General features: G+C 46.6%; 1 protein-coding gene across 1 annotated transcript in view; it reads left to right on the forward strand.

The window, feature by feature from the left end:
• The window catches only part of LOC115145313 (microtubule-associated serine/threonine-protein kinase 2), a 124,341-nt gene extending 111,980 nt beyond the window's left edge, over window positions 1–12,361 (forward strand). The window contains 10 exon segments of the mRNA XM_065003190.1: window positions 27–130; window positions 225–379; window positions 766–1,088; window positions 8,447–8,656; window positions 8,899–9,125; window positions 9,328–9,450; window positions 9,528–9,667; window positions 9,815–9,997; window positions 10,119–10,349; window positions 10,351–12,361. Coding sequence (XP_064859262.1) covers window positions 27–130; window positions 225–379; window positions 766–1,088; window positions 8,447–8,656; window positions 8,899–9,125; window positions 9,328–9,450; window positions 9,528–9,667; window positions 9,815–9,997; window positions 10,119–10,349; window positions 10,351–12,220 — 3,566 coding nt within the window. The 3' untranslated portion in view covers window positions 12,221–12,361.
• Window positions 12,362–26,048: the final 13,687 nt, after the last annotated feature.

Genomic DNA, 26,048 nt, shown 5'->3' on the forward strand with positions numbered 1-26,048 from the left:
CTCTCTCTCTCTCTCTCTCTCTCCAGCCCGTTCAGACAGGTACCACCACATGGACTCTGAAGATGAGGACGACACTGACGATCACGTAGAGATGCGTCAGTTCTCCTCCTGCTCGCCCCGCTTCAGCAAGGTAAACCACGCTCGCACATACACACATTCACACACAACCGCCACTACTGCAAATGTAATCACTCCGTGTACTCGATGCAATTAAAACGGTGTAGGTGTACAGCAGTATGGAGCGTCTCTCCCTTCATGAGGAGAAGCGGCCCCCCCCACCCACCAAGCGCAGCCTCAGTGAGGAGGGAGGAGAGCGCATCGACAGCCTCAGTGGGCTCAAGTCCAGAGACCGTTCCTGGCTGGTTGGGTCCCCTGAGATGTGAGTAGAGGGGCTCTTCTGAGGCCAGCAAACCGAAGCCTCATTTACTATCGTGTATACTAATTATTTAAGTCTTCCACTGTAGGAGGTGTCTGTGTCTTGCATCAAATTAAATCCAATTTTGTAAGTCACATGCACCGAATACAACAGGTGTCGACCTTACAGTGAAATGCTTACTTACAAGCCCCTAACCAACAATGCAGTTGAAAAAATATGAGTAAGAATGAGAAATATCACCAACAACAGAACTGTAGCCTTATAGATTCTAAATCCCTAGCACTTTACTTAGTTAGGGTAGTTGACACAACCTTTTGATAAACATTATATTCGATAAACTTAGTTGTTCTGCGTTTGTAACGTCCCTCTCCCGTGTCTCCCTCCCACAGCCTGCGTAAGCGTCTGTCCGTCTCGGAGTCGTCCCACACTGAGAGCGACTCCAGCCCTCCTCTGGCTGTGCGTAGACGCTGCTGCTCTGCCATCATCGAGATGCCGCGCTTCGCCATCTCCTCGGAGGAGGAAGGAGGGGTGGCCCCCAGTCGTAAGAGCCCCAGCCTGCTCAGCCAGACCCCCGGGGGAGTCAGGGGACCCCGCAGTGAGGAGCTGCCCCTCTCCATCCCAGAGCTCCCAATAGAGAGAGAGCTGAAACTGGTCGAGTCCCCCACCACACCTGGATCCATCACCAGCCACCTCAGCAGAGCCACACTCACACGTCAGTACTGGCTAAACAATATACTCATTCTATAGATGGGTGTCTGCTTTGATTACATTCACATGACCAGGGATGCAAACTAGCCACCTTTCGGGTTTATGTGACCTGGGGGGGTATTGGATCACTACTGATCACTACTGATCACTACTGGCTGTAAGCAAACGAGTGATGAGCGTTTGAAGCAATACTGGCTGTATCCAAGTCTCAGCCAATCGTTGACATAACAGCAGAATGCAGCACGATACTTAAGAGAGAAGAGACAACCAATTGGCTAGTTACAGAATCAGCGTGCGAAGAGGTAGGTGAGAAGCCTGACCACTGAGACGGGGGTGAGAAGGTGATGAATCGTACTTCATGAGCTGTATCCGAAAAACAACTGGCATTTGGAAAGTTTGAGGTGAGGGAGAAAGTGTGGTGCAACAAATCAATAATTTTAGCATCGTTAAGTATCTTGCCATAGTAGCTGGATCGAATTAACGTTATTCGTTAGCTAGCCAGAGAAATGTTGGACAACATTAGCCAACTTGGCTGATTAAATAATTGAGTTTATTGTTTGAAAATTAGCTGGCTAATAAAATCAGACAGCTAGCTAGCTACCGTTACAACATCAGATGAGCTAAGTAAACCTTACCAATTCGCTCTAGTATTATCTGGTGTACGACTCATTGCCATTCTTCAAGTTATAACTCGTGAGTTGCTTCATGGACCTTGGCAATCTGTGTGAAATGTTAACTAGTTAATGAACTAACTACTATCTGTGAACTAATGTTTTTGCCTCTACAGTTCATTTTCAGAATAGGGTCTACATGATCTGTGTGTAAAATAAAAAAAGTGGTTAATGTCAACCTAACTCGCAGCTTAAAAAAAAAATGTAAGGAAAGCAATCCAATGTTATTTGTTGCCTAGACTTTACTGCAAATGACACTCAAGTCTTGAGAGAAAAACAATACACTAATATTGCAGTAAGCCATGACAGCCTTCATAATAGAACGCTTGTGAACACACACTTGTGGCACTTGGAGAAAAAAAAAAACATCTTAAAGTAGAAATAGAATGAAACAAACAAGCATTCTACTTTTGCTCTATTATATAGTGGTCATTATAGTAGACATTGATCAAGTGCACAAAGCTACATGTGTGCAAAAATAACTTTCACTGAGTAAAAAAATAAATGACCCCCCCCCCCCCCCCTCACTCACACAAAAATGTTACTGTCAAGTTCAACACAACAAAAGCAATATCTTTGTGCTACAGTGCACATTATTACATTGTACACTTTCTGCCACTTTACATCCGTTCTACAATGTGCCAGCAGCGTATGATACACTTTGTTGGCATAACTGATCTCTTTCAGGCAGAGAGCCCGGCACACCCATTTTAATCCACTGTGTTGAAAGAGGGGGAATGTGTGGCGTTTCTTTCCCCTCTACTGGCATCCAGCTTAAGCCAGGCCCAGCTCCAGCTACAGTGCCTTCTTCAAGTTATAATGCGTTAGTTGCTTCATGGACCCTGGCAATCTGTGTGAAATGTTAACTAGTTAACTAGTTAACGAACTAACTACTATCTGTAAACTAATGTTTTCATTTCAGAATGAGAGAATTAGGTGTGGCTTGTTAGTGGATTCAGGGATCAAGTGCCAAAAGCAAGACAGTTTAACCACAAGCACATATCTGAATCCACAAAGAAATGGTTCATTGGCAACAAAATCTATTTTGCAATGGACATCTCAGTCTCTGGACTTGAATCTCATTGAAAACCAGTGGTTTGAATTGATGAGGGCAGTCAACGGATATCAAGGATCAGGAAGGATTCTGTATGGAGGATCCCTCCCAATGTGTTCTCTAACATTATAGAAAAAGGCTCATTGCCGTTATCCTTGCAAGGTGAGGTATTGAATGGTATTGAATACAGGGGTATACATTTTGACCCCTACCTTTTTGATAAAAAGATGATTACTGGGTTAAACAGAATCTCTTTCTCTGAGCAATTGTATTAGTATAAAGTATGACAATTGTAACGGTCGTCGTTGCATGAGGGATCGGACCAAAGCGCAGCGTTGTAAGTGTTCATGATTTTTATTTACACTGAACACTAGAACAAAATAACAATGTGAGAAACGAATTCGAAACAGTCCTGTCAGGTGCTGAACACTAAACAGAAAACAACTACCCACAAAACACAGTTGGGAAAAGGCTACCTAAGTATGGTTCCCAATCAGAGACAACGATAGTCAGCTGTCCCTGATTGAGAACCACACCCGGCCAAAACAAAGAAATACAAAACATAGACAAATGAACATAGAATGCCCACCCAAATCACACCCTGACCAAACCAAAATAGAGACATAAAAAGCTCTCTAAGGTCATGGCGTGACAACAATATCCCAATTGTTTAAGCATACAATATAGCTCAGTATTTGAATACATTTTTATACAGTCATTTTTGCTCATATTTCTCAAGGGTGTCAATAATTTCAAACCCCACTGTATATACATATACACTCCCCTCCATATGTATTTGGACAGCGAAGCTACATTTTCATATTAGGCTCCCATATTCCTTGCATGCATTAACTAATGAACTACATCAAGCTTGTGACTCTACAAACTTGTTGGAGCATTTGCATCCTCCCCATAAAAAAAAGTGTTGAATTACATGTGAAAAATAACACCCTTGCCCTTCGTGAACTAACACTCGCATTTACATTTTTTCCCTACCTGCACTGACTTTGCTGATGGCTACTCTATTGAGGAAAAATGTACTTACTACGACTGTGATGTGTGGTTGGCTCACCACGCTGTCTTAAGATGAATGCACTGTAAGTCGTTCCGGATAGTCTGATAAATGATTCAAATGTCAATGTTTTGGTTGTGTTTTGGATTATATTTTTCACAATAGAAACTGAATGGTGAATAATAAATTGTGCCATTTTGGAGTCACTTTTATTGTAATTAAGAATAGAAGATGTTTCTGAACACTTGTACATTTGCCATTTTAGTCATTCAGCAGATGCTCGTATCCAGGGCGACTTCATTTAGTGCATTCATCTTTTGGTGGGAGGGGGAGAGATAAGACAGATGTCTCATTTAAAATTCTTATTTCAGATACTCTTCTACAATCATGTGGATGCTACCATTGATTATGGATAATCACAAATTAATCGTGAATAATGATGAATGAGAGGATTACAGAGGCACAAAGGTCATACCCCCCCCAAAAAATGTTTAGTTGTATACTCTCAACTGCATCTCACTTATCATTATTCATGATTCATTCATGATTTTTTTTAAAAGCATGGCATTATCAGGATCAATTTAGAAGTGTTCTGAAACATCTTATCTACTCACTTATTCACACAGGTTATGTAAATATTAACCGGGCATGTCTGTTTTTCCAGAGGATGATTCGGACAGGATTAGTTTTACCAAACTGCCCCGTCTAATTATTGGTATCTTCTCATTCAAAATGTACCGTTATTGCTACACCCGCAGTAACATCTGCTAAATATGTGCATGCGATCAATAAAGTTTGATTTGATTTGGAATCTGTTCTAGGCTTGAAGACATTTCAACTTGTCTAGATATGGCCTAATATTGTCAATAAGAACCATTCATTCATTCATTCATTCATTCATTAACTGACATATTTTTTGAATTGATCAATTCATTGGCACAATATCAGCCACTTAAACTTCTAAAAGAGAAAGAGGCACTGAGAAAGTTGACAGATCATCCATCTGTAGGCTATGTTTTACTTTGTTTTAAGCATCATTGTTCCCATGTTCAAATCAAATACATTTTTATTTGTCAAATGCGCCAAATACAACAGCGAAATGCTTACTTTACAAGCCCTTAACCGACAGTACAGTTTTAATAAGTGTTAAGTAAAAAATAAATAACAAATAGTTGAAGAGCAGCAGTAAAATAACAGTAGCGAGGCTATATATATGCGGGGGTACTGGTACATAGTCAATGTGCGGGGGCACTAGTTAGTTGAGGTAATTGAAGTAATATGTACATGTAGTAGAGTTAAAGTGACTATGCAGAGATAATAACCAAAGAGTAGCAGCAGCGTAAAAGAGGGGGTGGGGGGGGGGGGACATTGCAAATAGTCTGGGTAGCCTTTCGATTAGCTGTTCAGGAGTCTTTTGGCTTGGGGTAGAAGCCTGGTATAGAGGTCCTGGATGGCAGGAAGCTTGGCACCAGTGATTTACTGGGCCGTACGCACTACCCTCTATAGTGCCTTGTGGTCAGAGGCCGAGCAGTTGCCATACCAGGCAGTGATGCAACCCGTCAGGATACTCTCGATGGTGCAGCTGTATAACTTTTTGAGGATCTGAGGACCCATGCCAAATCTTTTCAGTCACCCGAGGGGGAATAGGCTTTGACGTGCCCTCTTCACAACTGTCTTGGTATGTTTGGAGCATGATAGTTTGTTGGTGATGTGAACACCAAGGAACTTGAAGCTCTCAACCTGCTCCACTACAGCCCCATCGATGAGAATGGGGGCGTGCTCTGTCCACATTTTCTTGTAGTCCACAGTTTTCTCCTTTTGTATTGATCACATTGATCAGGTTGTTATCCTGGCACCACACGACCAGGTCTATGACCACCTCCACCTATAGGCTGTCTCATCGTTGTTGGTGAACAGGATGTTGTGTCATCGGCAAACTAAATGATGGTGTTGGAGTCGTGCCTGGCCATGCAGTCATGGGTGAACAGGGAGTACAGGAGGGGACTGAGCACGCACCCCTGAGAGGATTTCCGGTGTTGCGGATCAGCATGGCAGATGTGTTGTTACCTACCCTTACCACCTGGGGGCGGCCTGTCAGGTAGTCCAGGATCCAGTTTCAGAGGCAGGTGTTTAGTCCCAGGGTCCATAGCTTATTTATGAGCTTTGAGGGCACTATGGTGTTGAACGCTGTGCTGTAGTCTATATATAGCATACTCACGTAGGTGTTCCTTTTGTACAGGTGGGAAAGGGCAGTGTGGAGTGCAATAGAGATTGCATCATCTGTGGATCTGTTAGGGCGGTATGCAAATTGTAGTGGGTCTAGGGTCTCTGGGAAAATGGTGTTGATGTGAGCCATGACCAGCCTTTCAAAGCACTTTATGGCTACAGATGTGAGTGCTACCGGTTGGTAGTCATTTAGGCAGATTACCTTAGTGTTCTTGGGCACAGGGACTATGGTGGTCTGCTTGAAACATGTTGGTATTACAGACTCGGACAGGGAGAGGTTGAAAATGTCAGTGAAGACGCTTGCCAGTTAGTCAGCGCATGCTCGGAGTACACGTCCTGGTAATCTGTCTGGCCACGCGGCCTTGTGAATGTTGACCTGTTTAAAGGTCTTACTCACATCGGCTATGGAGAGTGTGATCACACAGTAGTCGGGAACAGCTGATGCTCTCATGTGTGCTTCAGTGTTGCTTGCCTCGAACTGAGCCTCGAAGTGAGCATGTCATCTGTAATAGCTTGCAAGTCCTACCACATCCGACGAGCTTTGGAGCCGGTGTAGTAGGATTCAATCTCAGCCCTGTATTGACACTTTGCCTGTTTGATGGTTTGTCGGAGGGCATAGGGGGATTTCTTATAAGCGTCCAGATTAGAGTCCCGCTCCTTGAAAGCGTCAGCTCTACCCTTTAGCTCAGTGCGGACGTTGCCTCTAATCCATGGATTCTGGTTGGGGTATGTACGTACGGTCACTGTGGGGATGAGGTCATCGATGCACTTATTCATGAAGCCAGTGACTGATGTGGTGTACTCCTCAATGCGATCAGAAGAATCCCGGAACATATTCCAGTCTGTGCTAGCAAAACAGTTCGGTAGTTTAGCATCTGCGTATTCTGACCACTTCCTTATTGACCGAGTCACTGGTGCTCCCTGATTTCATTTTTGCTTGTAAGCAGGAATCAGGAAGATAGAATTATGGTCAGATTTGCCAAATGGAGGGCAAGGGAGAGCTTTGTACTGTGTGTACTGTGTGTGGAGTAAAGGTGGTCTAGAGTTTTTTTTCCCCCTCTGGTTGCACATTTAACATGCTGGTAAAAATGTTATTACCCAAACTGTGACCAGCACCTGTTAAACACTGTAATACCCCTCAAAACACAGCAATGTCAGTTCTCACTGGATCAGTATTATCAGAGGACCTTGGAGTTTGCCAAAAAACAGTAGGTTATTCTGGCTGGAATTATTACTTTCCCGCCATGTGAAAATTACTGACATGACAGATTCTCACGTGACTAAAATTACAGATGTGTTGTGCTCATGCACATAATTACTCTACCCGACCTCCCCCAGTAAAACTAATCCCGTTCAAATGAGGCTTTAGAAATAAAATGACTCCAGTCATTATTCAGTTACTATTTGGCAAAATACACTGAGTGTACAAAACATTAGGAACACTTTTCATGACTTAGAGTGACCAGGTGAATCCAGGTGAAAGATATGATCCCTTATTGATGTCACTTGTTAAATCCACTTCAATCAGTGTGGATGAAGGGGAGGAGACAGTTTAAATAAGGATATTTAAGCATAGAAACATTTGAGATATGGATTGTGTCTGTGTGCCATCCAGCCGTTGAATGGGAAAGAAAAAATATGTACGTGCCTTTGAACGGGGTAGTAGATGCCAGGTGTATTGTTTTGAGTGTGTAAAGAACTGCAATGCTGCTGGATTTCCCCCGTTCAACAGTTTCCCGTGTGTATCACGAATGGTCCACCACCCAAAGGACATCCAGACAACTTGACACAACCGTGGGAAGCATTGGAGTCAACATGGGACAGCATCCCTGTGGAACGCTTTCGACACCTTGTACAGTCCATTCCCCAACGAATAGAGGCTGTTCTGAAGGCAAAAGGGGGTGCAACTCAATATTAGGAAGGTGTTTCTACTGTTCTGTTCACTCAGTGTAACCGAAAACAAACTGCCATTCCAACGAGTTGCAGGGCATAATGGACCACTAGTTACAATATATTTTATTCAAAGCAACTTACAGGCCTGTATACATTTGACATGTGTGTGGTTCCAGGAATCAAACCCACATTCCTGGCATTGCAAGTGCCATGCGCTACCAACTGAGCCACACAGGGCCACAAATAAAAAGTGCCATTCTGAACTGTCACCTTGAAATGTCCCTTCATGAAACATTTGATCTCAAATCCAAAATGCTTGAGGTATGGAGCCACATTTTTGCGTCACTGTCCAAATAAATATACTCTGCAATAGATTTACATATTGAACACTGATTAATGGGTGCACTTCTATTTTTTCTTTTTTTTGCTATATACCTGGTCCTCTATTTTCTCTATATTTACCTCTCTATTCTTCTGCGCCCTTCCTCCCCCCTCTCTCTCCATAGCGGGTAGTTCAGGAGATGTGTGGGAGCGTGGTACAGTGTCGGGAGCAGACAGCTCTACCTCTACCCCTAAGGCCATCAGTGACCTGGCAGTTCGGAGGGCCCGCCACAGACTGTTGTCTGGAGACACGGACAAACACACCCAGTCCAGACCCCTCAACAAGGTCATCAAGTCTGCCTCCGCAACTACGCTCTCACTCATGATCCCTCCAGGTACACACGGGGGTGTGTGTGGGGAGGGATAATTAGTGTGTGTGTGGTGTGGGCGCGTCTGAGTACTTTTTTCCGTGTGAGTGTTTCTCTTTGCATTTCTTTCTGTTTTGAGGTTATTGGTCCTTGGTTAGCATTCAAAATTTGAGGTAAAACTGTTGGTAATATAATACAGGTGTGTATGTATATACTCTATTTACTACTGGTCTGCTCTCCCTATCAAATCTCCTCTCCCCTCTCATTAGACCACCATGGAGCCTCCCCATTGGCCAGCCCCATGTCACCCCACTCCCTCTCCTCCAATCCCTCATCCAGAGACTCCTCCCCGAGTAGAGACCTTTCGCCGGCCGTAGTCAACATCAAACCCCCCATCATCATCCACCGGGCGGGCAAGAAGTACGGCTTCACCCTCCGGGCCATCAGGGTGTACATGGGAGACACGGATATCTACACCGTACATCACATAGTCTGGGTGAGTAGTAGGCCCAAACATCACTGGCTGCTTTACGCTTATTGCCTTAAACTAAAAGAGATTTACTACTTGTTATCCGGTTCTTCATCCGATTCAAAGACAGAGTTACCAGTGAGTTGCCATGTTGTATATTTTCAATCTCTCTCCCTCTCTCTCTCCATTTTTCTCTCCCTCCATCTCTCTCCCTCTCTGTCTCTCTCAGCATGTGGAGGAGGGTGGTCCAGCCCATGATGCAGGGCTGAGAGAAGGAGACCTCATCACTCATGTGAACGGGGAGGCTGTCCACGGCCTGGTCCACACTGAGGTGGTGGAGCTCATCCTCAAGGTACACACACACACACACACACAGACACACACACACACTCTAGCTCCTGTCTTATACGTGTTGTCTCTTACCCTCAGAGCGGTGGTAAGGTGTCCGTCTCAGCCACGCCCTTTGAGAACACCTCCATCAAGGTAGGCCCCGCCCGCAAGACCAGCTCCAAATCCAAGATGGCGCGTCGCAACAAAAAGACCAAGACCAAAGATGGAGGCCAGGAAAGGTTGGTCTCTTAGCTGAGGGATCTCACACACTTACCATGCACCGTTCCTCTCAGAAGTCAAGGTAGACGGAACATAAATTCTGTTAAATGGATTGTTTGTTTGTGTCTTTTTAACTCTTCAGCTGTGTGCGTGTGTGTTTCCATTAGCAGCGGCAAGAAGAGAAACTCTCTGTTCAGGAAGATCACCAAGCAGGCGTCTCTGCTCCACACCAGCCGTAGTCTATCCTCTCTCAACCGCTCCCTGTCTTCTGGAGAGAGTGGACCAGGGTCCCCCACACACAACCTGTCCCCCAGGTCACCTACACCTGGCTACCGCTCCACGCCTGACTCTCACACTCTGGTAAGATACACACACACACACAGGGCTACAAACACAAACCTTGCACAAGGTCTTGATAAGGTCATAAAAGGTGATGATTATAAATGTGTAAAGGTCTGACTGTGTGTGTTGTGTTTTCTCAGTAGGGGGAAACTCGTCTCAGAGCAGCTCTCCCAGCTCCAGTGTTCCAAACTCCCCAGCCAGCTCCGGTCACATCCGGCCCAGCTCCCTCCATGGCCTCGCCCCCAAGCTCCAGCGCCAGTACCGTTCCCCTCGACGCAAGTCAGCCGGCAACATCCCCCTATCCCCCCTGGCCCGCACCCCCTCCCCCACCCTGCAGAGCACCTCCCCCAACGTTCTCCCTCCCCCTGCCCAGCCATGCTGTGGGCTCCTCCTCTATGGGCCAGTCTTTCCCCGTGAAACTCCACTCCTCCCCTCCTCTGGTCAGGCATATCTCCAGGCCCAAGAGCACTGAACCCCCCCGCTCCCCACTCCTCAAACGAGTACAATCCACCGAGAAGCTAGCCTCCTCCCTCTCCTCCTCCTCCTCCTCCTCCTCCTCCTCTCCCTCTGCGTCGGGGGCCGGCGGTGACAAGAAGCTGCCTCTAGCGGTGACAGGACGTAAACACAGCCTGGACATCTCCCACCAGGAGTTTAAGAAGGAGATGCTTCAGAGAGACCCCAGTCTGCAGATCCTGCAGGAGTCCGCTGGGGAGAGAGAGGGGGTGCTGGGGGTGGGGACAGGGGTGGGGGGTCGCGGGGGCCCCGTGGAGAAGGGCAGCCTGCAGAAACACTCCTCCTCCAGCAGGAAGCTGGGGCGTCAGGAGGGGGACGTCGGACCGACAGCCGGGTCCCTGGGGCTGGCCCCCGGGAAGAGCAAGCTGAAGGACAAGCTGTCAGCCATTAGACAGGACCGGGCTGAGAGGAGGGAGTCACTGCAGAAGCAGGATGCTATCCACGAGGTGGACTCTTCAGAGGACGAGACAGACGAGGGGTCGGAGGACAGCCAGGACGGGAGGGGCAGGAACACCTGTACTTTTACCCCCCCGCTGCTCCGCCCCACCTCCGTCATGGCCACCGCCCCCCGCACGGGACCCGGGGGCACCCTCCCCTCCCTGTGTCTGTCCCCCTCCTCCACCCTGCTGCCCAGCAGAGCCACCATACCCTCCACAATCCCCGAACACAAGCCCACTCAGAGTGCTCCTTCGCTGGGAGGGAAAGACAGCGGCTCAGCCTCCTCAGATGACTGTGGGAGGAGAGAGGGGAAGGCTCCAGACACCAGCTCCAAGTTCACCCAGAGCCCCCTGTCCAGCACCTTCGCCACACCCGGCAGTGCTTTCATCTCCATCAGTAAGGACACCTTCCTGAAGCCTGCTGCTCCATCTTCACATCAGGAATGGAGGAGCCCCAAGCTACCTGAGCCCAGAGGGAAGAGCAGTAGTCCTGGGTTATGGAGTGAGGAGAGAGACTCTGGCCTGGAGGCCCCCAGATCCAGCCCCACTGGATCCATAGATGGCAGATACATAGCCCACACACCCATCTCTTCCCCAGGCATCACCAAGGAGAAAAAGGAGGCCGACAACCGGAGGCAGGCTGCTGCGGCCGCCGCCGCTGCAGCCTACGCCACCCCATCCTACGCCATTCCTAGCCCCCCAGCCCAAGTGTCAGGGTCAGAGAGTGGGGTGGATAAGGTTGTGTCCCAGCTAGCCACTGTGGCTAAGAGCTTCCTGGGCCCCGTCAAACTCACTATCCCTGGGGCCAAGGAGGCTTTTGAGAGGGCCAAAGACCAGAACCAGAAACCCTCTCACCCCAAGACCACACCCGACTCACCCCTTACCACTACCACCACCACACCCCTCTCCCCCTCCCCCTTTAGACACCCTGCCCCTCAGCCACCGCCCCGCCTGTCCTCCCAGTCTCCCTCCCGGCAGCCCTCTTACAAAACTGAGCCAGCCCCCTCCCCTCCACAGAGGAGGGCCTCCCCTCCTAAAGACTGTGCCCCGGGGCCCCAGGACCACCCAGAGAGGCCATCGATGGGGTTACGAGGCAGTAGGGAGACTCCAGCCATTACAGCTGTTACTGCACCAAGGCAGGGACCCACCAACACACCCACCCAGACCACGACTGCAGCCTCGGAGCAGCGCAAGAGGCCAGACCCAGCTGCCCCACGGAGACCCAACCCTGCCTCCGCAGCCTCCACCCCACAGGACAAAACCAGCAGCAAGAAGACGTAGCAGAAAACAAGACTCAAGAAACACCCATGACGATACAGACTGCTGTCACGAGATTTTAATCTTAAATCCACAAACAACTGCATGAGAATAATCCATTATTCAAAACTTTTTGCAACACACAAATCATTATGAGGGAGAGCAGAGAGAGAGAGAGAGAGAGAGAGAGAGAGAGAGAGAGAGAGAGAGAGAGAGGAGAGAGGAGAGAGAGAGAGAGAGAGAGAGAGAGAGAGAGAGGGAGAGAGGGAGAGAGAGAGAGAGGGAGAGAGAGAGAGAGAGAGAGAGAGAGAGAGAGAGAGAGAGAGAGAGAGAGAGAGGGGGAGAGAGAGAGGGGGAGAGAGTGAGATTGGGGATAGATCTTTGCCCTGACTGTGTATGTCCCAGAGGCATCCAAGCTCGCTGTGCCTCTCTTGTTCTTCTTTTTCTGTGTTTTATCATTCATGGATTAATGTTCCTGTGAAGTCAGTCTGTGTTTGTTTCTCCCCGCAAAGAAACACGGGGGGGGGCTAGAAATAAACCGTGTTAGTTCACTGATCCACAGGGAAGGATTAACAAACGCCCGCACTAATGTTTTTTTCTAGTATACTGCCTCGTTACCTTTGCCCTTGTAGTTCCAGTAGTCCGACGTGCGTTCTTAGCTAGCCAATAGATCAGGTCGTGCCTTATAAACAAAATGGCACCCCAACCCACCACCCTGCCTACGTGTGTCTCCAGCCGTCCGTGACTGGAAAGGGTGTATCTCAGCAATAAAAGTAGCGTGCGCTTCGCAATCAGTATAAAATACATTACAGTCTGTTAATGAAAGCATTGCTCACGTTTACACACTCAGCAGTTTACAAAAAGGCAAATTACATTGTGTATTATTATTATTACTCCCTCATGGTCTAACGCTGCACTCTGTCTCTCTAACAGTATAATACTGCGGGCTGGCTAGAGAACCCTCTCGTCCCTGTATAACACACTATTTTAATGAAGCGTCTGTCAATGTCTACTAAAGCAGTGTTTTTGTGTTGTATATCATAGCGCTCCACAGTAAACTCCTTCCCCATGCACTCCACTGGCCCTTCCATGACTATAGCTGGACCCGCCAAGTGTACCCGAATAGAGCTCTATGTGGGTGTGAGCATGTGTCGTGGTAGCTAGTATACCTAGCCTAGCCATTCACCTTGTAGCTGCATGATAGCCTCACCAAATCTACACCCCCTGACTCAAGGGACATGTTTTTTAAATGATAAAGGAAAAGTAGGATGTTCATATCACAGCCTTTACACAGGATGGACTACAGGTGAGGTGGGGAGGTGATCCGGTGATCCGGTCACAGACTGCCCTGGGGACAACTGGTCGATCTGGTCCCTGGTCCTGATTTGATCGCATCTTGTTTGGTCAACCACACAGACCGACGCAGTGATGAGATCAGAGTCAAGTGGTTAAAGATGAGGTACCGTCGGATCTAGTAAAAAGAGATTTGGGTTTGTGTACCAGGCAGAAGCTCGATCACCCAGACTCCTCGGTAACCGAGGCAAGGAAGTCAGCTCACAGGTCTGTTTACGGGCCAGTCAAAAGTACTACAGTAGGCAGCCACCTATAAACTGGATTATGACAACCAGTGGTTTTCCACATCCAAATGGACCATTTATCTTTATTTCTAGCCCTCTGTTTTTATCAGCCACTAAAGGTGTTGATTTGACTTTGTATGTGGACCAACTCGCTGTGTTCTCTGTGTTACGCCTCTTACCCTGTAAAGCTAGCAGACTTTACTTTCTATATGCGTGCAAGAGTATGTATTGTCGTCTGGCTGTCAGATGTGTATATACAAATATTTAAAGGTCTGTTTTTGTGTGTGTTTTAGTTAGGGTAGACTTTGTTAGTTACCCCTGTTAGCACTGCCTGTCCCTGATAGGCCTGATGCTCGACTGATGTCTCAGTTGGCCTATAGGGTCGAGACGGGCCAGTAGGGGCGTGGGCTTTGCACAACCCTTTTTATCTCTGTCAAATGGAAACGCCAACTAAATAAAAAGGGCCAATCAGATCCCTGACTTTTAGGTCAGCCACGACAATGTCGACCAATCAGTGAGCTGAACACCCCTATGATCTTGTGTGCCACTGCTCTGTGTGTGAGTGTTTGTGAGTGTGTCTGTTAGTGTGCGAAGAGGGGACGCTTTCACGGTGCAAGACTATGGCCATGTGACTACCTACATCGTACATCTAAATGATTTTTGGTGTGCGAGGTCAAATCTCCCTCTGTATGCGTGTCGGTCCACAGTGTGTCCTGCAAAGTTTACGTTGCTGTTGGAGATGTTGCAGAGAGCGGCTCTGGGATGACTGAGGGTGAGACGGGACTATATCTGTCCAGGACTATCTGTACAACCCCGCTGACTGACTGACTGTGGCTTCCGATCTGTGTAATATGTTTACATGTTGTTCTTCTATCTTTCTCATCCGGAGTCCTCCGTGCCACTTGCAATCCACCCCTGTAACAGAGAGTGATCATTATCAATGCCGACAGCCTTTCCACATGCTAAAGTTACCCCGGATTATACCAGGGTGACGAGCTTGTCGTGGTCTTTACATGCACATTGCAATGTAAACCTAACCACTGACGTATCACAGACAATGTTAATGTGGAGGAACAGCACGTCATGTTTAAAGGTTGGGCCCTGGTCAAAAGTAGTGCACTATAAGGGAAATGGGGTGCCATTTTGGCAACGTCCTAAATCACCTGCAGTGCAAATAGTCTCTCGTGCAGAAGGATCGAGGTGAGATAGGTAGATTAGTTGGTGAGGTATAGGCCTCACAGAGAGCTACCTGCTGTCATTTGTCACAGGGACATATCGGCCAAGCTTAGCGCTATGATTTAACCACTTGCATATCACCCAGGCATCCTCCCATCTGGTAGGCTCTGCAGGTGGTCCTGTTGTTATTGCTGCATGGACAGCTGCTATTCTCTCTGATCAATATGAGTGCCATCCTCCACCGCCCGGCGCCAGCCTCACCATCCCCTGACAGCAAACACTTAATGTTGTATCTCTCACACACACACACACACACACACACAGTCCCATGTGTGATGATGATCGTCCGGCCATCTGTCTGAAAGTCAAGTCAAGTGTCAGTTTCCCTGGTGGAGTCATTAATCTCTAGCCCGGGGCTGTGTGCTGCCCCATGCTCCTAGCACACACACACACACACACACACACACACACACACACACACACACACACACACACACACACAGCAAATTCAGCCAAACAAAACACTGCCTACGCCTAGCCTGGGACCAATTTTCAACTAGGCCTCCCCCAGAGCCCGAAGCCACGGTAACCACCCGCCATAGGGGCACTCCCTCTCTCTCTGTTAACCCTGTGTGTAACCTCCACCCTGGACCTCCCAGTGTTTTGACCTCACTAGATCTCTAAAAGACGGAGATCCATCCAGGATGTGTTTTTACTGTATCCACAGTGTGCAGAGTGGGGCAAAGCCCATAGCAGTGTCAGGGCTGTCCACCGTCAGTGTGTAAGAGACCAATGCCACTCAACTGAACTGAAGGTAGAAAATACAATTGACTCTATGCTACGGACTGGACTTCTGGGGGGGTTTTCTCGGCCAGTATTTTAATGGTGTGATCCTTTGTGTGTCCAGTGTGTTTGAAGCTGAAAAGTGTGAAGGAGAGGAGTGAGGATCTGCCGGCGAAGGGTTAAAAATAAAAGATTGCTAGAGTAAAGCCAGTGCAATATCTTTTTATGTTCCGTTGTGGTAAACGCATGTTGTTGTTAATCCTACCTTTAATAATAAAGTTTTTTTTAATGTAACTTTGTTGTGATATGAGATTGTTTATTATTGTCATTATTTCCTTACGAGTATAGTATGAGAGGATGATCTGTGGTGCGTATTGGGCCTCTGGCACAAGATAAATACAGTAAGCATTCTTCCTTTTCACCCAAATGATCAACAATGCCATAAAACAATGTATTGTCGGGCATTTGACACAATAGTGCTTTTAATATTCATAGAAATTCCCTTTTACGGCATCTGACATAACAAACTGAAATCACCATTTGGATTTTTACCTCCAATAAATGTTAGACGGAAGACGAGTGTTGATAAATGGATGATAAATGAAACTGTACTCCTGTCCCTGCCACCACTTGAATAGATTACACATACGCCTCTTTACCAAGGTAGCAGCCCTCTCTCTTTCTCTGCTCGGGAAAATCTCGTAAAAAATCGAATCATTACAATTGCCCTTCCTTCTGAAGCGTTTATTTTTAAGCCATTTGTCCCAGTCATGTCCACTGTCCTCCGACGGGTAGAAATGACAGTAAATTATCTGTAAACTCATTTCGTGTTCTTTATCAGTAGTGTCCTGCCGTCTGTTAAGTCGAGTGAGGCGACAGTAATGCTCTGTAAATGGAATGATCTGGGGGTTAGACCAACTGTCTGTCTCTCTCTCTCTCTCCAGCCCTTCTCTGGAAGATTTCTGGCCTCTTAATGGCCTTGAGAGACAGCTTGAAGCTGGACTGCAGTGCATTTTACCCAGGCTAATGTGTACCGCAAGCCTCACCACACCGCCAGGGCCAGAGACGCACGACAGCCAGGGTTCAGGGGTCAGAACGCCTGATTTAAACGACACCACAGCCCGGGATAATTGGGTCCCTTTTCTCCTCCACTTCCCCGTCCGTCCATTCCTCCATCCATCCATCAATCCATCCATAGGGACCTGTCAGAGTGGAGGTGTAAGAGGAAGAAGGGAGGAACCTCTGGGGGATGCCAGCACACAGCCCATAGACGGTAGTGAGCTGCACTCTGACAGGGAACAATACCCCCCGGCCTACACCGACACACTACATACACCCACCCGTTACACACAGGGTGAGAGCTAGTGCTGGCTGGTTGACAGCCAGGCGGTGCGGGTGATAGCCTCTCTGACAGAGCTCTACATGACCGGCAAATGCATTCCTGTCGGTGTGGCAATAGGCAGGGCCACGCCACTGCCATCCTGACAACTGACAACCTACCGGGGGAGGGGGTGGAAGGGGTCGATAAGCTCTTCATTGTTGTTCAAGTTTTCCTTTTTCCTACCACCCTTAGTCCCTGGTAACCAATGGTTGTTTTCTCTAAGAAGAGGAAAGAAAAGTGGTATCTCTTTCTCCCTATTGCTATAGGACTTTATCTGTCTTTTATCATACAGAAACATTGGGCTGTTCTAGATCCGTTCTAGGGTAGACTACTCACCTGACTACAGTGAAAGGCTAAAGCAAGTTGTTGATTGGCTGAGGCCTGGCGGAGAAGGATGGCCGTCGATTGGCTGAGGCCTGGCAGAGAAGGATGGCATCCCATTACTCTGTTCTCTCTAATTGCTCCCCAGTCTGTAGGCACCAGGTGCCAGGTACTTAATGAGGCCCTAATGTATGGCTACTGTACACACACACACACACACACACACACACACACACACACACACACACACACACACACACACACACACACACACACACACACACACACACACACACACACACACACACACACACACACACACACACCTGATGTATGGCAACTGTTCGTCTACCCTCGCCCACTATACACCATGACGCCTTGCGGACTATTAGTCCATGAAATAGCTGCCATTGTAAAACGTCATAGAGATGGATTGTTGTTTTAGGGTTTTGTGTGAAAAGGGCAATATACCATTCTTTGTCCCTTTGAGATGTTGAGGAGGTATGTCCATAAGGGATGGACAGAGGTGGGGTAAGTGGTGGATTTTAGAGTATGATAGTTGATGTCTGTGCACCTGTCCTCTTCGTTTGTTGGGGGGGTTGATGTGGGAAGGGGTTAATTAGGTACCACAGATGGGAGTGTGTAGGGTGTGGGAGGAGTCCCTTGTAGGTGGTGTGGCCAGGGTGGGGTTGAGGAGAGGAGGTTTGGAGAGGGGTAGGGGCACCTGGGTTCTCTATCAGTGTCTGACTGATTAATTAAGATGTCAGCCAAGATAAAAGATCCCGTCTTCACAGCACCGCTACTCTGCTGCCCTGGAGGACACACACAGTCAGTCTTATCAACACCAACACTGCGTTCAGATGACACAGTACACACCTCATTACCCGCCTGCGCGCACTTCTCTTCCTTTGTCTTGTTCCTCCCTTTACTTCTCTCCCTCTACCACTGTCTCTCCATCTCTAGGTGGTAGAGGCGGTCTAGTGGTTAGAGTGTTGTACTTGTAACCAAAAGGTTCTGCCCCTGAACAAGGCAGTTAACCTACTGTTCCTAGGCTGTCATTGAAAATAAGAATTTGTTCTTTAACTGACTTGCCTAGTTAAATAAATAAAAAAGGTGTGGTCTAATTAATTTTGTCACTGTATTTTCTTATTGTCAGGCCTTAGGCCTATAAATCACAGTTGCAATGTATATGAACTAAAAGGTTAAAGAGCGGTCTAGTGGTCTAAGGCACTGCATCGCAGTGCTAGCTGTGCCACCAGAGACTCTGGGTTTGAGCCCAGGCTCTGTCGCAGCCAGCTGCGACCGGGTGGTCCATGGGGCGACGCACAATTGGCCAAGCATCGTCCGGGTTAGGAAGGGTTTGGCCGGTAGGGATATCCTTGTCTCATCACACACTCTAGCGACTCCTGTGGCGCACCGGGCGCAGTGCACGCTGACCAGGTCCCTAGGTGTACGGTGTTTCCTCCAACACATTGGTGTGGCTGGCTTCCGGGTTGGATACACGCTGTGTTAAGAAGCAGTGCGGCTTGGTTGTTTTTCGGAGGACGCATGTCTCTCCCGAGCCCGTACGGGAGTTGTAGCGATGAGACAGTATCTACTAACAATTGTATACCAGGAAATTGGGGAGAAAAAAGGGGATACAAAAAAGGTTACAGAGCAAACAACACAATTATCTCAACACATAAGTTCATTATTTTTTGGATCCCTCACGTGGCTTCCCCCAGTGATATTACCCACGCACCACTACTGACTCTATGGTGCCTGAGGGTACGGCTACCGTTTTACCGGCTCCTAACCAATTGTGCTATTTTGTGTGTTTTTTCGCATTATTTGTAACTTGTTTTGTACATAATGTTGCTGCTACCGTCTCTTATGACCAAAAAGAGCTTCTGGACATCAGAACAATGATTCCTCACCTCGAACTGGATGAAGATTTTTTTCCTTAATTAACCTCTCTGGAATATGTGGGACGGTAAGCGCCCCACCCCGCCGTGCTTGCCTACGGAGCTGTGAGGGGAACGGCACCTCAGTACCTCCAGGCTCTGATCAGGCCCTACACCCAAACAAGGGCACTGCGTTCATCCACCTCTGGCCTGCTCGCCTCCCTACCACTGAGGAAGTACAGTTCCCGCTCAGCCCAGTCAAAACTGTTCGCTGCTCTGGCCCCCCAATGGTGGAACAAACTCCCTCACGACGCCAGGACAGCGGAGTCAATCACCACCTTCCGGAGACACCTGAAACCCCACCTCTTTAAGGAATACCTAGGATAGGATAAAGTAATCCTTCTCCCCCCCCTTAAAAGACCTAGATGCACTATTGTAAAGTGGCTGTTCCACTGGATGTCATAAGGTGAAAGCACCAATTTGTAAGTCGCTCTGGATAAGAGCGTCTGCTAAATGACTTAAATGTAAATGTAAAATGTAACAGCCAGTGAAAGTGCAGGGCGCCAAATTCGAAACAACAGAAATCTCATAATTAAAATTCCTCAAGCATACAAGTATTTTACACCATTTTAAAGATAAAATTAGTGTTAATCCTGCCACAGCATCTGATTTCAAAAAGGCTTTACAGCGAAAGCACCACAAACGATTATGTTAGGTCACCACCAAGTCACAGAAAAACACAGCCATTTTTCCAGCCAAAAAGAGAGGAGTCACAAAAAGCACAAATAAAGATAAAAAGAATCACTAAACTTTGATGATCTTCATCAGATGACACTCATAGGACTTTATGTTACACAATGCATGTATGTTTTGTTCGCTAAAGTGCATATTTATATTTTAAAAAATCTCATTTTACATTGGCGCGTTACCTTCAGTAGTTCTAAAACATGCGGTGATTGTGCAGAGCCACATCATTTTACAGAAATACTCATCATAAATGTTGATGAAAATACAAGTGTTATACATGGAATAAGAGATATACTTCTCCTTAATGCAACGTTATGGAAAAAGAAAACCATGCAATAATCTGAGTACAGCGTTCAGACAACAAAGCAGCCAAAAAGATATCCGCCATATTGTGTAGTCAACATTAGTCAGAAATAGCATTATAAATATTCACTTACCTTTAATGATCTTATGTCCAAATAGCTTCTTTTGTTAGGGCGTTTGGTAAACAAATCCAAAAAGTTATATTACAGGTCGTAGAAACTTGTCAAACTAAGTATAGAATCAATCTTTAGGATGTTTTTATCATAAATCTTCAATAATGTTCCAACTGGAGAATTCCATTGTCTGTAGAAAAGCAATGGAATGAGAGCTAACTCTCTCGTGACCGCGCCTTACGAGACTGTGGCACTCTGCCAGACACCTGGCTCAATCCCCTCTCATTCGCCCCCACTTCACAGTAGAAGCCTCAAACAAAGTTCTAAAGACTGTTGACATCTAGTGGAGATTGAGATTGTGAGAATTCATCGGCGAGTGGGTAACCTGCCTCTACCATCCATTATATTGGCCAAAATGCAATCACTGGAGAATAAACTGGATGAGCTCCGTTCAGATTATCCTACCAATGGGACATTAAAAACTGTAATATCTTATGTTTCACCGAGTTGTGGTTGAATGGCCAGACGGATAATATATAGTTGGCTGGGTTTTCCATGCATCAGCAGGACAGAACAGCTACTTTCAGTAAGATGAAGGATGGTGGTGTGTGTCTATTTGTCAATAACAGCTGGTGCGCGATGTCTAATATTAAGGAAGTCTTGAGGTATTGCTCGCCTGAGGTAGAGAACCTCATGATATTCTGTAGACCACACTATCTACCAAGAGGGGTTTCATCTATATTTTTCATAGCCGTCTATTTACTACCACAAACCGATGCTGGCACTAAGACCGCACTCAACGAGCTGTATAAGGACATAAGTAACAATGAAAATGCTAATCCAGAAGCGGCACTCCTTGTGGCCGGAGACTTTAATGCAGGAAAAGTTAAATATGTTTTACCTAATTTCTACCAGCATCTCACATGTACAATCAAAGGGTAAAATTCTCTAGACCACCTTTACTCCACACAGAGAGAAGCATACAAAGCTCCGCCTCGCCCTCCATTTGGCAAATCTGACCATAATTCAATCCAGTGACTTTCAATACGGAAGTGGTCAGATGACGCGAATGCTACACTATAGGACTGTTTTACTAGCACAGACTGGAATATGTTCTGGAATTAAACCAATGGCATTGAGGAGTAAACCACCTCAGTCACCGGCTTCATCAATAAGTGCATCGACGACGTTGTCCCCACAGTGACCGTACCTACATATCCATACCAGAAGCCATGGATTACAGGCAACATCCGCACCTAACTAAAGGCTAGAGCTGCTGCTTTCAAGGAGCGGTACACTAATCCATCCGGACGCTTATAAGAAGTACCGCTATGCCCTCCGACGAACCATCAAACTGGCAAAGCGTCAATACAGGACTAAGATTGAATCCTACTACACCGGCTTTGACGCTCGTCGGATGTGACAAGGCTTGCAAACTATTACGGACTAAAAAGGGAAACCCAGCCGCGAGCTGTCCAGTGACGCGAGCCTACCAGATGGGCTAATGCCTTTTATGCTCGCTTCGAGGCAAGCAACACTGAAGCATGCATGAGAGAACCTGCTGCTCCGTAGCCGATGTGAGCAAGACCTTTAAACAGGTCAACATTAACAGACGGATTACCAGGACGTGTACTCGGATCATGCGCGGACCAACTGGTAGGTGTCTTCACTGATATTTTCAACCGCTCCCTGACCGAGTCTGTAATACCTACATGTTTCAAGCAGACAACCATAGTCCCTGTGCTTAAGAAAGCGAAGGTAACCTGCCTAAATGTTTTCAACCCTGTAGCACTCAAGTCGGTAGCCATAAAGTGTTTTGAAAGGCTGGTCATGGCTCACATCAACACCATCATCCCGGAAACCCTAGACCCACTCCAATTCGCATACCGCCCCAAAAGATCCACAGATGACGGAATCTCAATTGTGCTCCACACTGCCCTTTCCCACCTTGACAAAAATAACACCTACGTGAGAATGCTGTTCATTGACTACAGCTCAGTGTTCAACACCATAGTGCCCTCAAAGCTCCTCACTAAGCTAAGGACCCTGGAACTAAACACCTTCCTCTGGAACTGGAGGTGGTAAGGATAGGCAACACTTCGACCATGCTGATTCTCAACACGGGGCCCCTGCATGATTAGTCCCCTCCTGTACTCCCTGTTCACCCACGACTGCGTGGCCAAACATGACTCCAACACAATCATTAAGTCTGCTGATGACACTACAGTGGTAGGCCTGATCACCGACAACGATGAGACAGCCTATAGGGAGGAGGTCAGAGACCTGGCAACGTGAGCAAGACAAAGGAGCTGATCGTGGACTACAGAAAAAGGAGGGCCGAACACATCCCAGTTCACATCGACTGGGCTGTAGTGGAGCAGGTCGAGAGTTTCAAGTTCCTTGGTGTCCACATCACCGACGATCTATCATGGTCCAAACACACCAAGACAGTCGTAAAGAGAGCACGACAAAACCTTTTCCCCCTCAGAAGACTGAAAACATTTGGCATGGGTCCTCAGATCCTTAAAAAATCTACAGCTGCACCATCGAGAGCATCCTGAATGGTTGCATCACCGCATGGTATGGCAACTGCTCGGCATCCGACCGTAAGGCGCTACAGAGGGTAGTGAGTACAGCCCAGTACATCCCTGGGACCAAGCTTCCTGCCATCCAGGACCTATATACTAGGTGGTGTCAGAAGATGGCCGAAAATGACTCCAGTCACCCAAGTCATAGACTGTTCCCTCTGCTACCGCACGGCAAATGGTACCAGAGCGCCATGTCTAGGTTCAAAAGGCTCCTTAATAGCTTCTACCCTCAAGCCACAAGACTGCTGAACAATTAATCAAAAGGCCACCTGGACTATTTACATTGCCTCCCCCTCCCCCTCGACTAGCCTGTACCTCCGCACATTGACTTGGTACCGCTACCCCCTGTATATAGCCTCGTTATTGTTATTTTGTTACTTTTTGTGACAAATAGTATTTGATTTGATTTGACACACACACACACACACACTCTTCACCTGCCGGGCCAAGAGCTGTGTGCTGCTAACTCCAACTCTCTATGGTTGAGAAGAAGCTGAAACAGCCTTGAAATGCAGTTGTGTGTACATACATGGTCACAGTGTTGTGTTTATATGATGCGTTTTGATTATTAAGAATGTTTGTATTATTTGTGAGCCATGACTCCTGCTACCTTTATTTCATTATTGGAGTCATCCAGGCTTATGCATTAATATGCACTGAAAGGTATTGGTCTCACAGGGCAGATCTGTTGGTTGTTGGCCTTTAAACTGGTGATCATGACCACCAACTGTACAGGGGGTTAAAACATTTGTGGTGTGGTGGCATTAATCCACTCAAATAAAACAAAATACAAATTATAATAAAACAACTAACGCCCACTCCTTCAGCTATTCAAACTTCCATAACTCCCTCCCCAGGCTCTGGCGCCTGAGAGGGTATCACTGCTCTTGAATCACCTCATGCAACTCCTTCGCCGAGGAATGGCAAACGCCATCCAGCTGGAGGAGAGAGTGTCCTTGCTAGTTGCACGCACAACCTCACTCACTCAAGGACAACAAAGCTCTTTCGTGCGGCAAATCCAAGATGGCAGCATGTCAAGTCGTTTGTCTGTGACTAGTACATTTTAACTTACTAATAACCTATTTATTTATGGTTGAGTAACTTCCTTGTTGTGTAGTGCAAACTATTTTGTTTTTGCTGGTGTAAAGATCACGGGTCCTCCTCATCTCGGCACTTCATTACTTGAAGTTTACCAAAGTAACCCTGTCTCTGGCTGGCCTGAGTTCCTCCTTCGTCTGCGGAGTGTCTTGTCCAAGCTGCTCCTTTTTGCTCTTCGCCTGGCTGTCAGTGGCAGCTCAACAATCCCTAACCAGTTCTCTCTTTCGACCTCAACACCCAATCTACTCACACGCGCAAACACTCACATTCAGACTCATACATACACGCTGTCCCTCTCTCCCCTTACCTTCGTTGGCCTCTTTTTTACATTTGTCAGAGAAAATTACAATTTTCGTGGTATTGCTTTATGCACTGACTTTACTGAACTCTGGAGAAAATGAACATTGTCGCTGGGTGAGTACATCTGACAATGTGCCCTCCCGTCCATTAGACATTTTGTCTGCAGGAACTCGCTCTTTTTCACTCGGTCCACTCGTCCAAGTGGCAATGTATTTGTGGCATGATGTGAACCTTACGAATTTGTGTCACTACCAAAGTCTAATGGTTTTAAATGACTGTTTTGTATTATCTGGAAACTCACTTGTAGAATTCGCTTGCAGTAGGTCTCTTAAAAAGAGAAGCCGTGCAAGGTTATTAAACAGAGGTGCCTAGTTATTCTTCTTTTGTTGATATCAGGTAACATGCAACCTAACCCTGGCCCTGATATGCAATGTCTCCAAACCGCCTCTGATTTTAAATCAAGATCTGGTTTAGGTATTTTTCATTTAAATGTACGCAGCCTGTTGTCAAAAATAGATGGGGTTAGGATTTGGGCTAAAACAACTGATGCTGATGTAAATGTGTTTTCTGAGACCTGGCTCAGCAAGTCTGTTTTTGATAAGGATATTTGTATAAGTGGTTACAATGTTTATCGCAGTTAAGAGAGGTGGGAGTGTGGCTATATATGTAAAAACGAAATTCCTCGTAAGTGTGGCAAAGTCTGAAACTATTTGTAAACAGTTTGAATTTCTTGCTTTGAATGTTGAGGTTTGAAAGGGTCTCTCTATAACTGTGATTGGCTGTTATGGACCACCCTCTGATCTCTATAACTGTGATTGGCTGTTATTGACCCCCCTCTGCTCTCGGTGATGCATTTCCTTCTCTGGTGCACTTTCTCTAAACTTCTTTACAGTGAAATGATCTTGATTGGTGATCTCAACTGGTGTTGGTTAAAGCCGGAGTCTGATGATTTAAAAAGGTTTTGTAATTCTATGAATCTTACCCAGTTGATTAACTCACCCACTCGCCCAAATCTTAAATGTCCAGATAAATCTACCCTGATTGATTTGATATTGACAAATGTTCCACATAAATATTCTGCGGTTGGTGTTTTTTGTAATGATTTAAGTGACCATTGTTGTTGCTGTTAGAAGTACTAAGATTCCTAAGACAAACCCACGCTTTATTCGTAAGAGAAATTTGAAGTGTTTTAATGAGCAGGCTTTCTTTCATGATTTGTTTTATTTTGACTGGAGCAAGATTGAGCTTATCCCCTGGGGCGGCAGGGTAGCCTAGTGGTTAGAGCGTTGGACTAGTAACCGAAAGGTTGCAAGTTCAAATCCCCGAGCTGTTGTTCTGCCCCTGAACAGGCAGTTCCTAGGCTGTCATTGAAAATAAGAATTTGTTCTTAACTGACTTGCCTAGTAAAATAAAGGTAAAATAAAAATGTGGAAACTGCCTGGAAATTATTTCATGATGGTTTTTTCCAAATAGTAAACACACATGCCCCATTCCGCAGGTTCAGGGTTAAAGGGCGGGATCATCCATGTCTTTCTTCTGAGCTGTCTTGTATTATTCACGACCGTAATCTAGCCTGGGCTAA

The sequence above is a fragment of the Oncorhynchus nerka genome, linkage group LG17, assembly GCF_034236695.1.
Source record: "Oncorhynchus nerka isolate Pitt River linkage group LG17, Oner_Uvic_2.0, whole genome shotgun sequence".
Classification (NCBI taxonomy): domain Eukaryota; kingdom Metazoa; phylum Chordata; class Actinopteri; order Salmoniformes; family Salmonidae; genus Oncorhynchus; species Oncorhynchus nerka.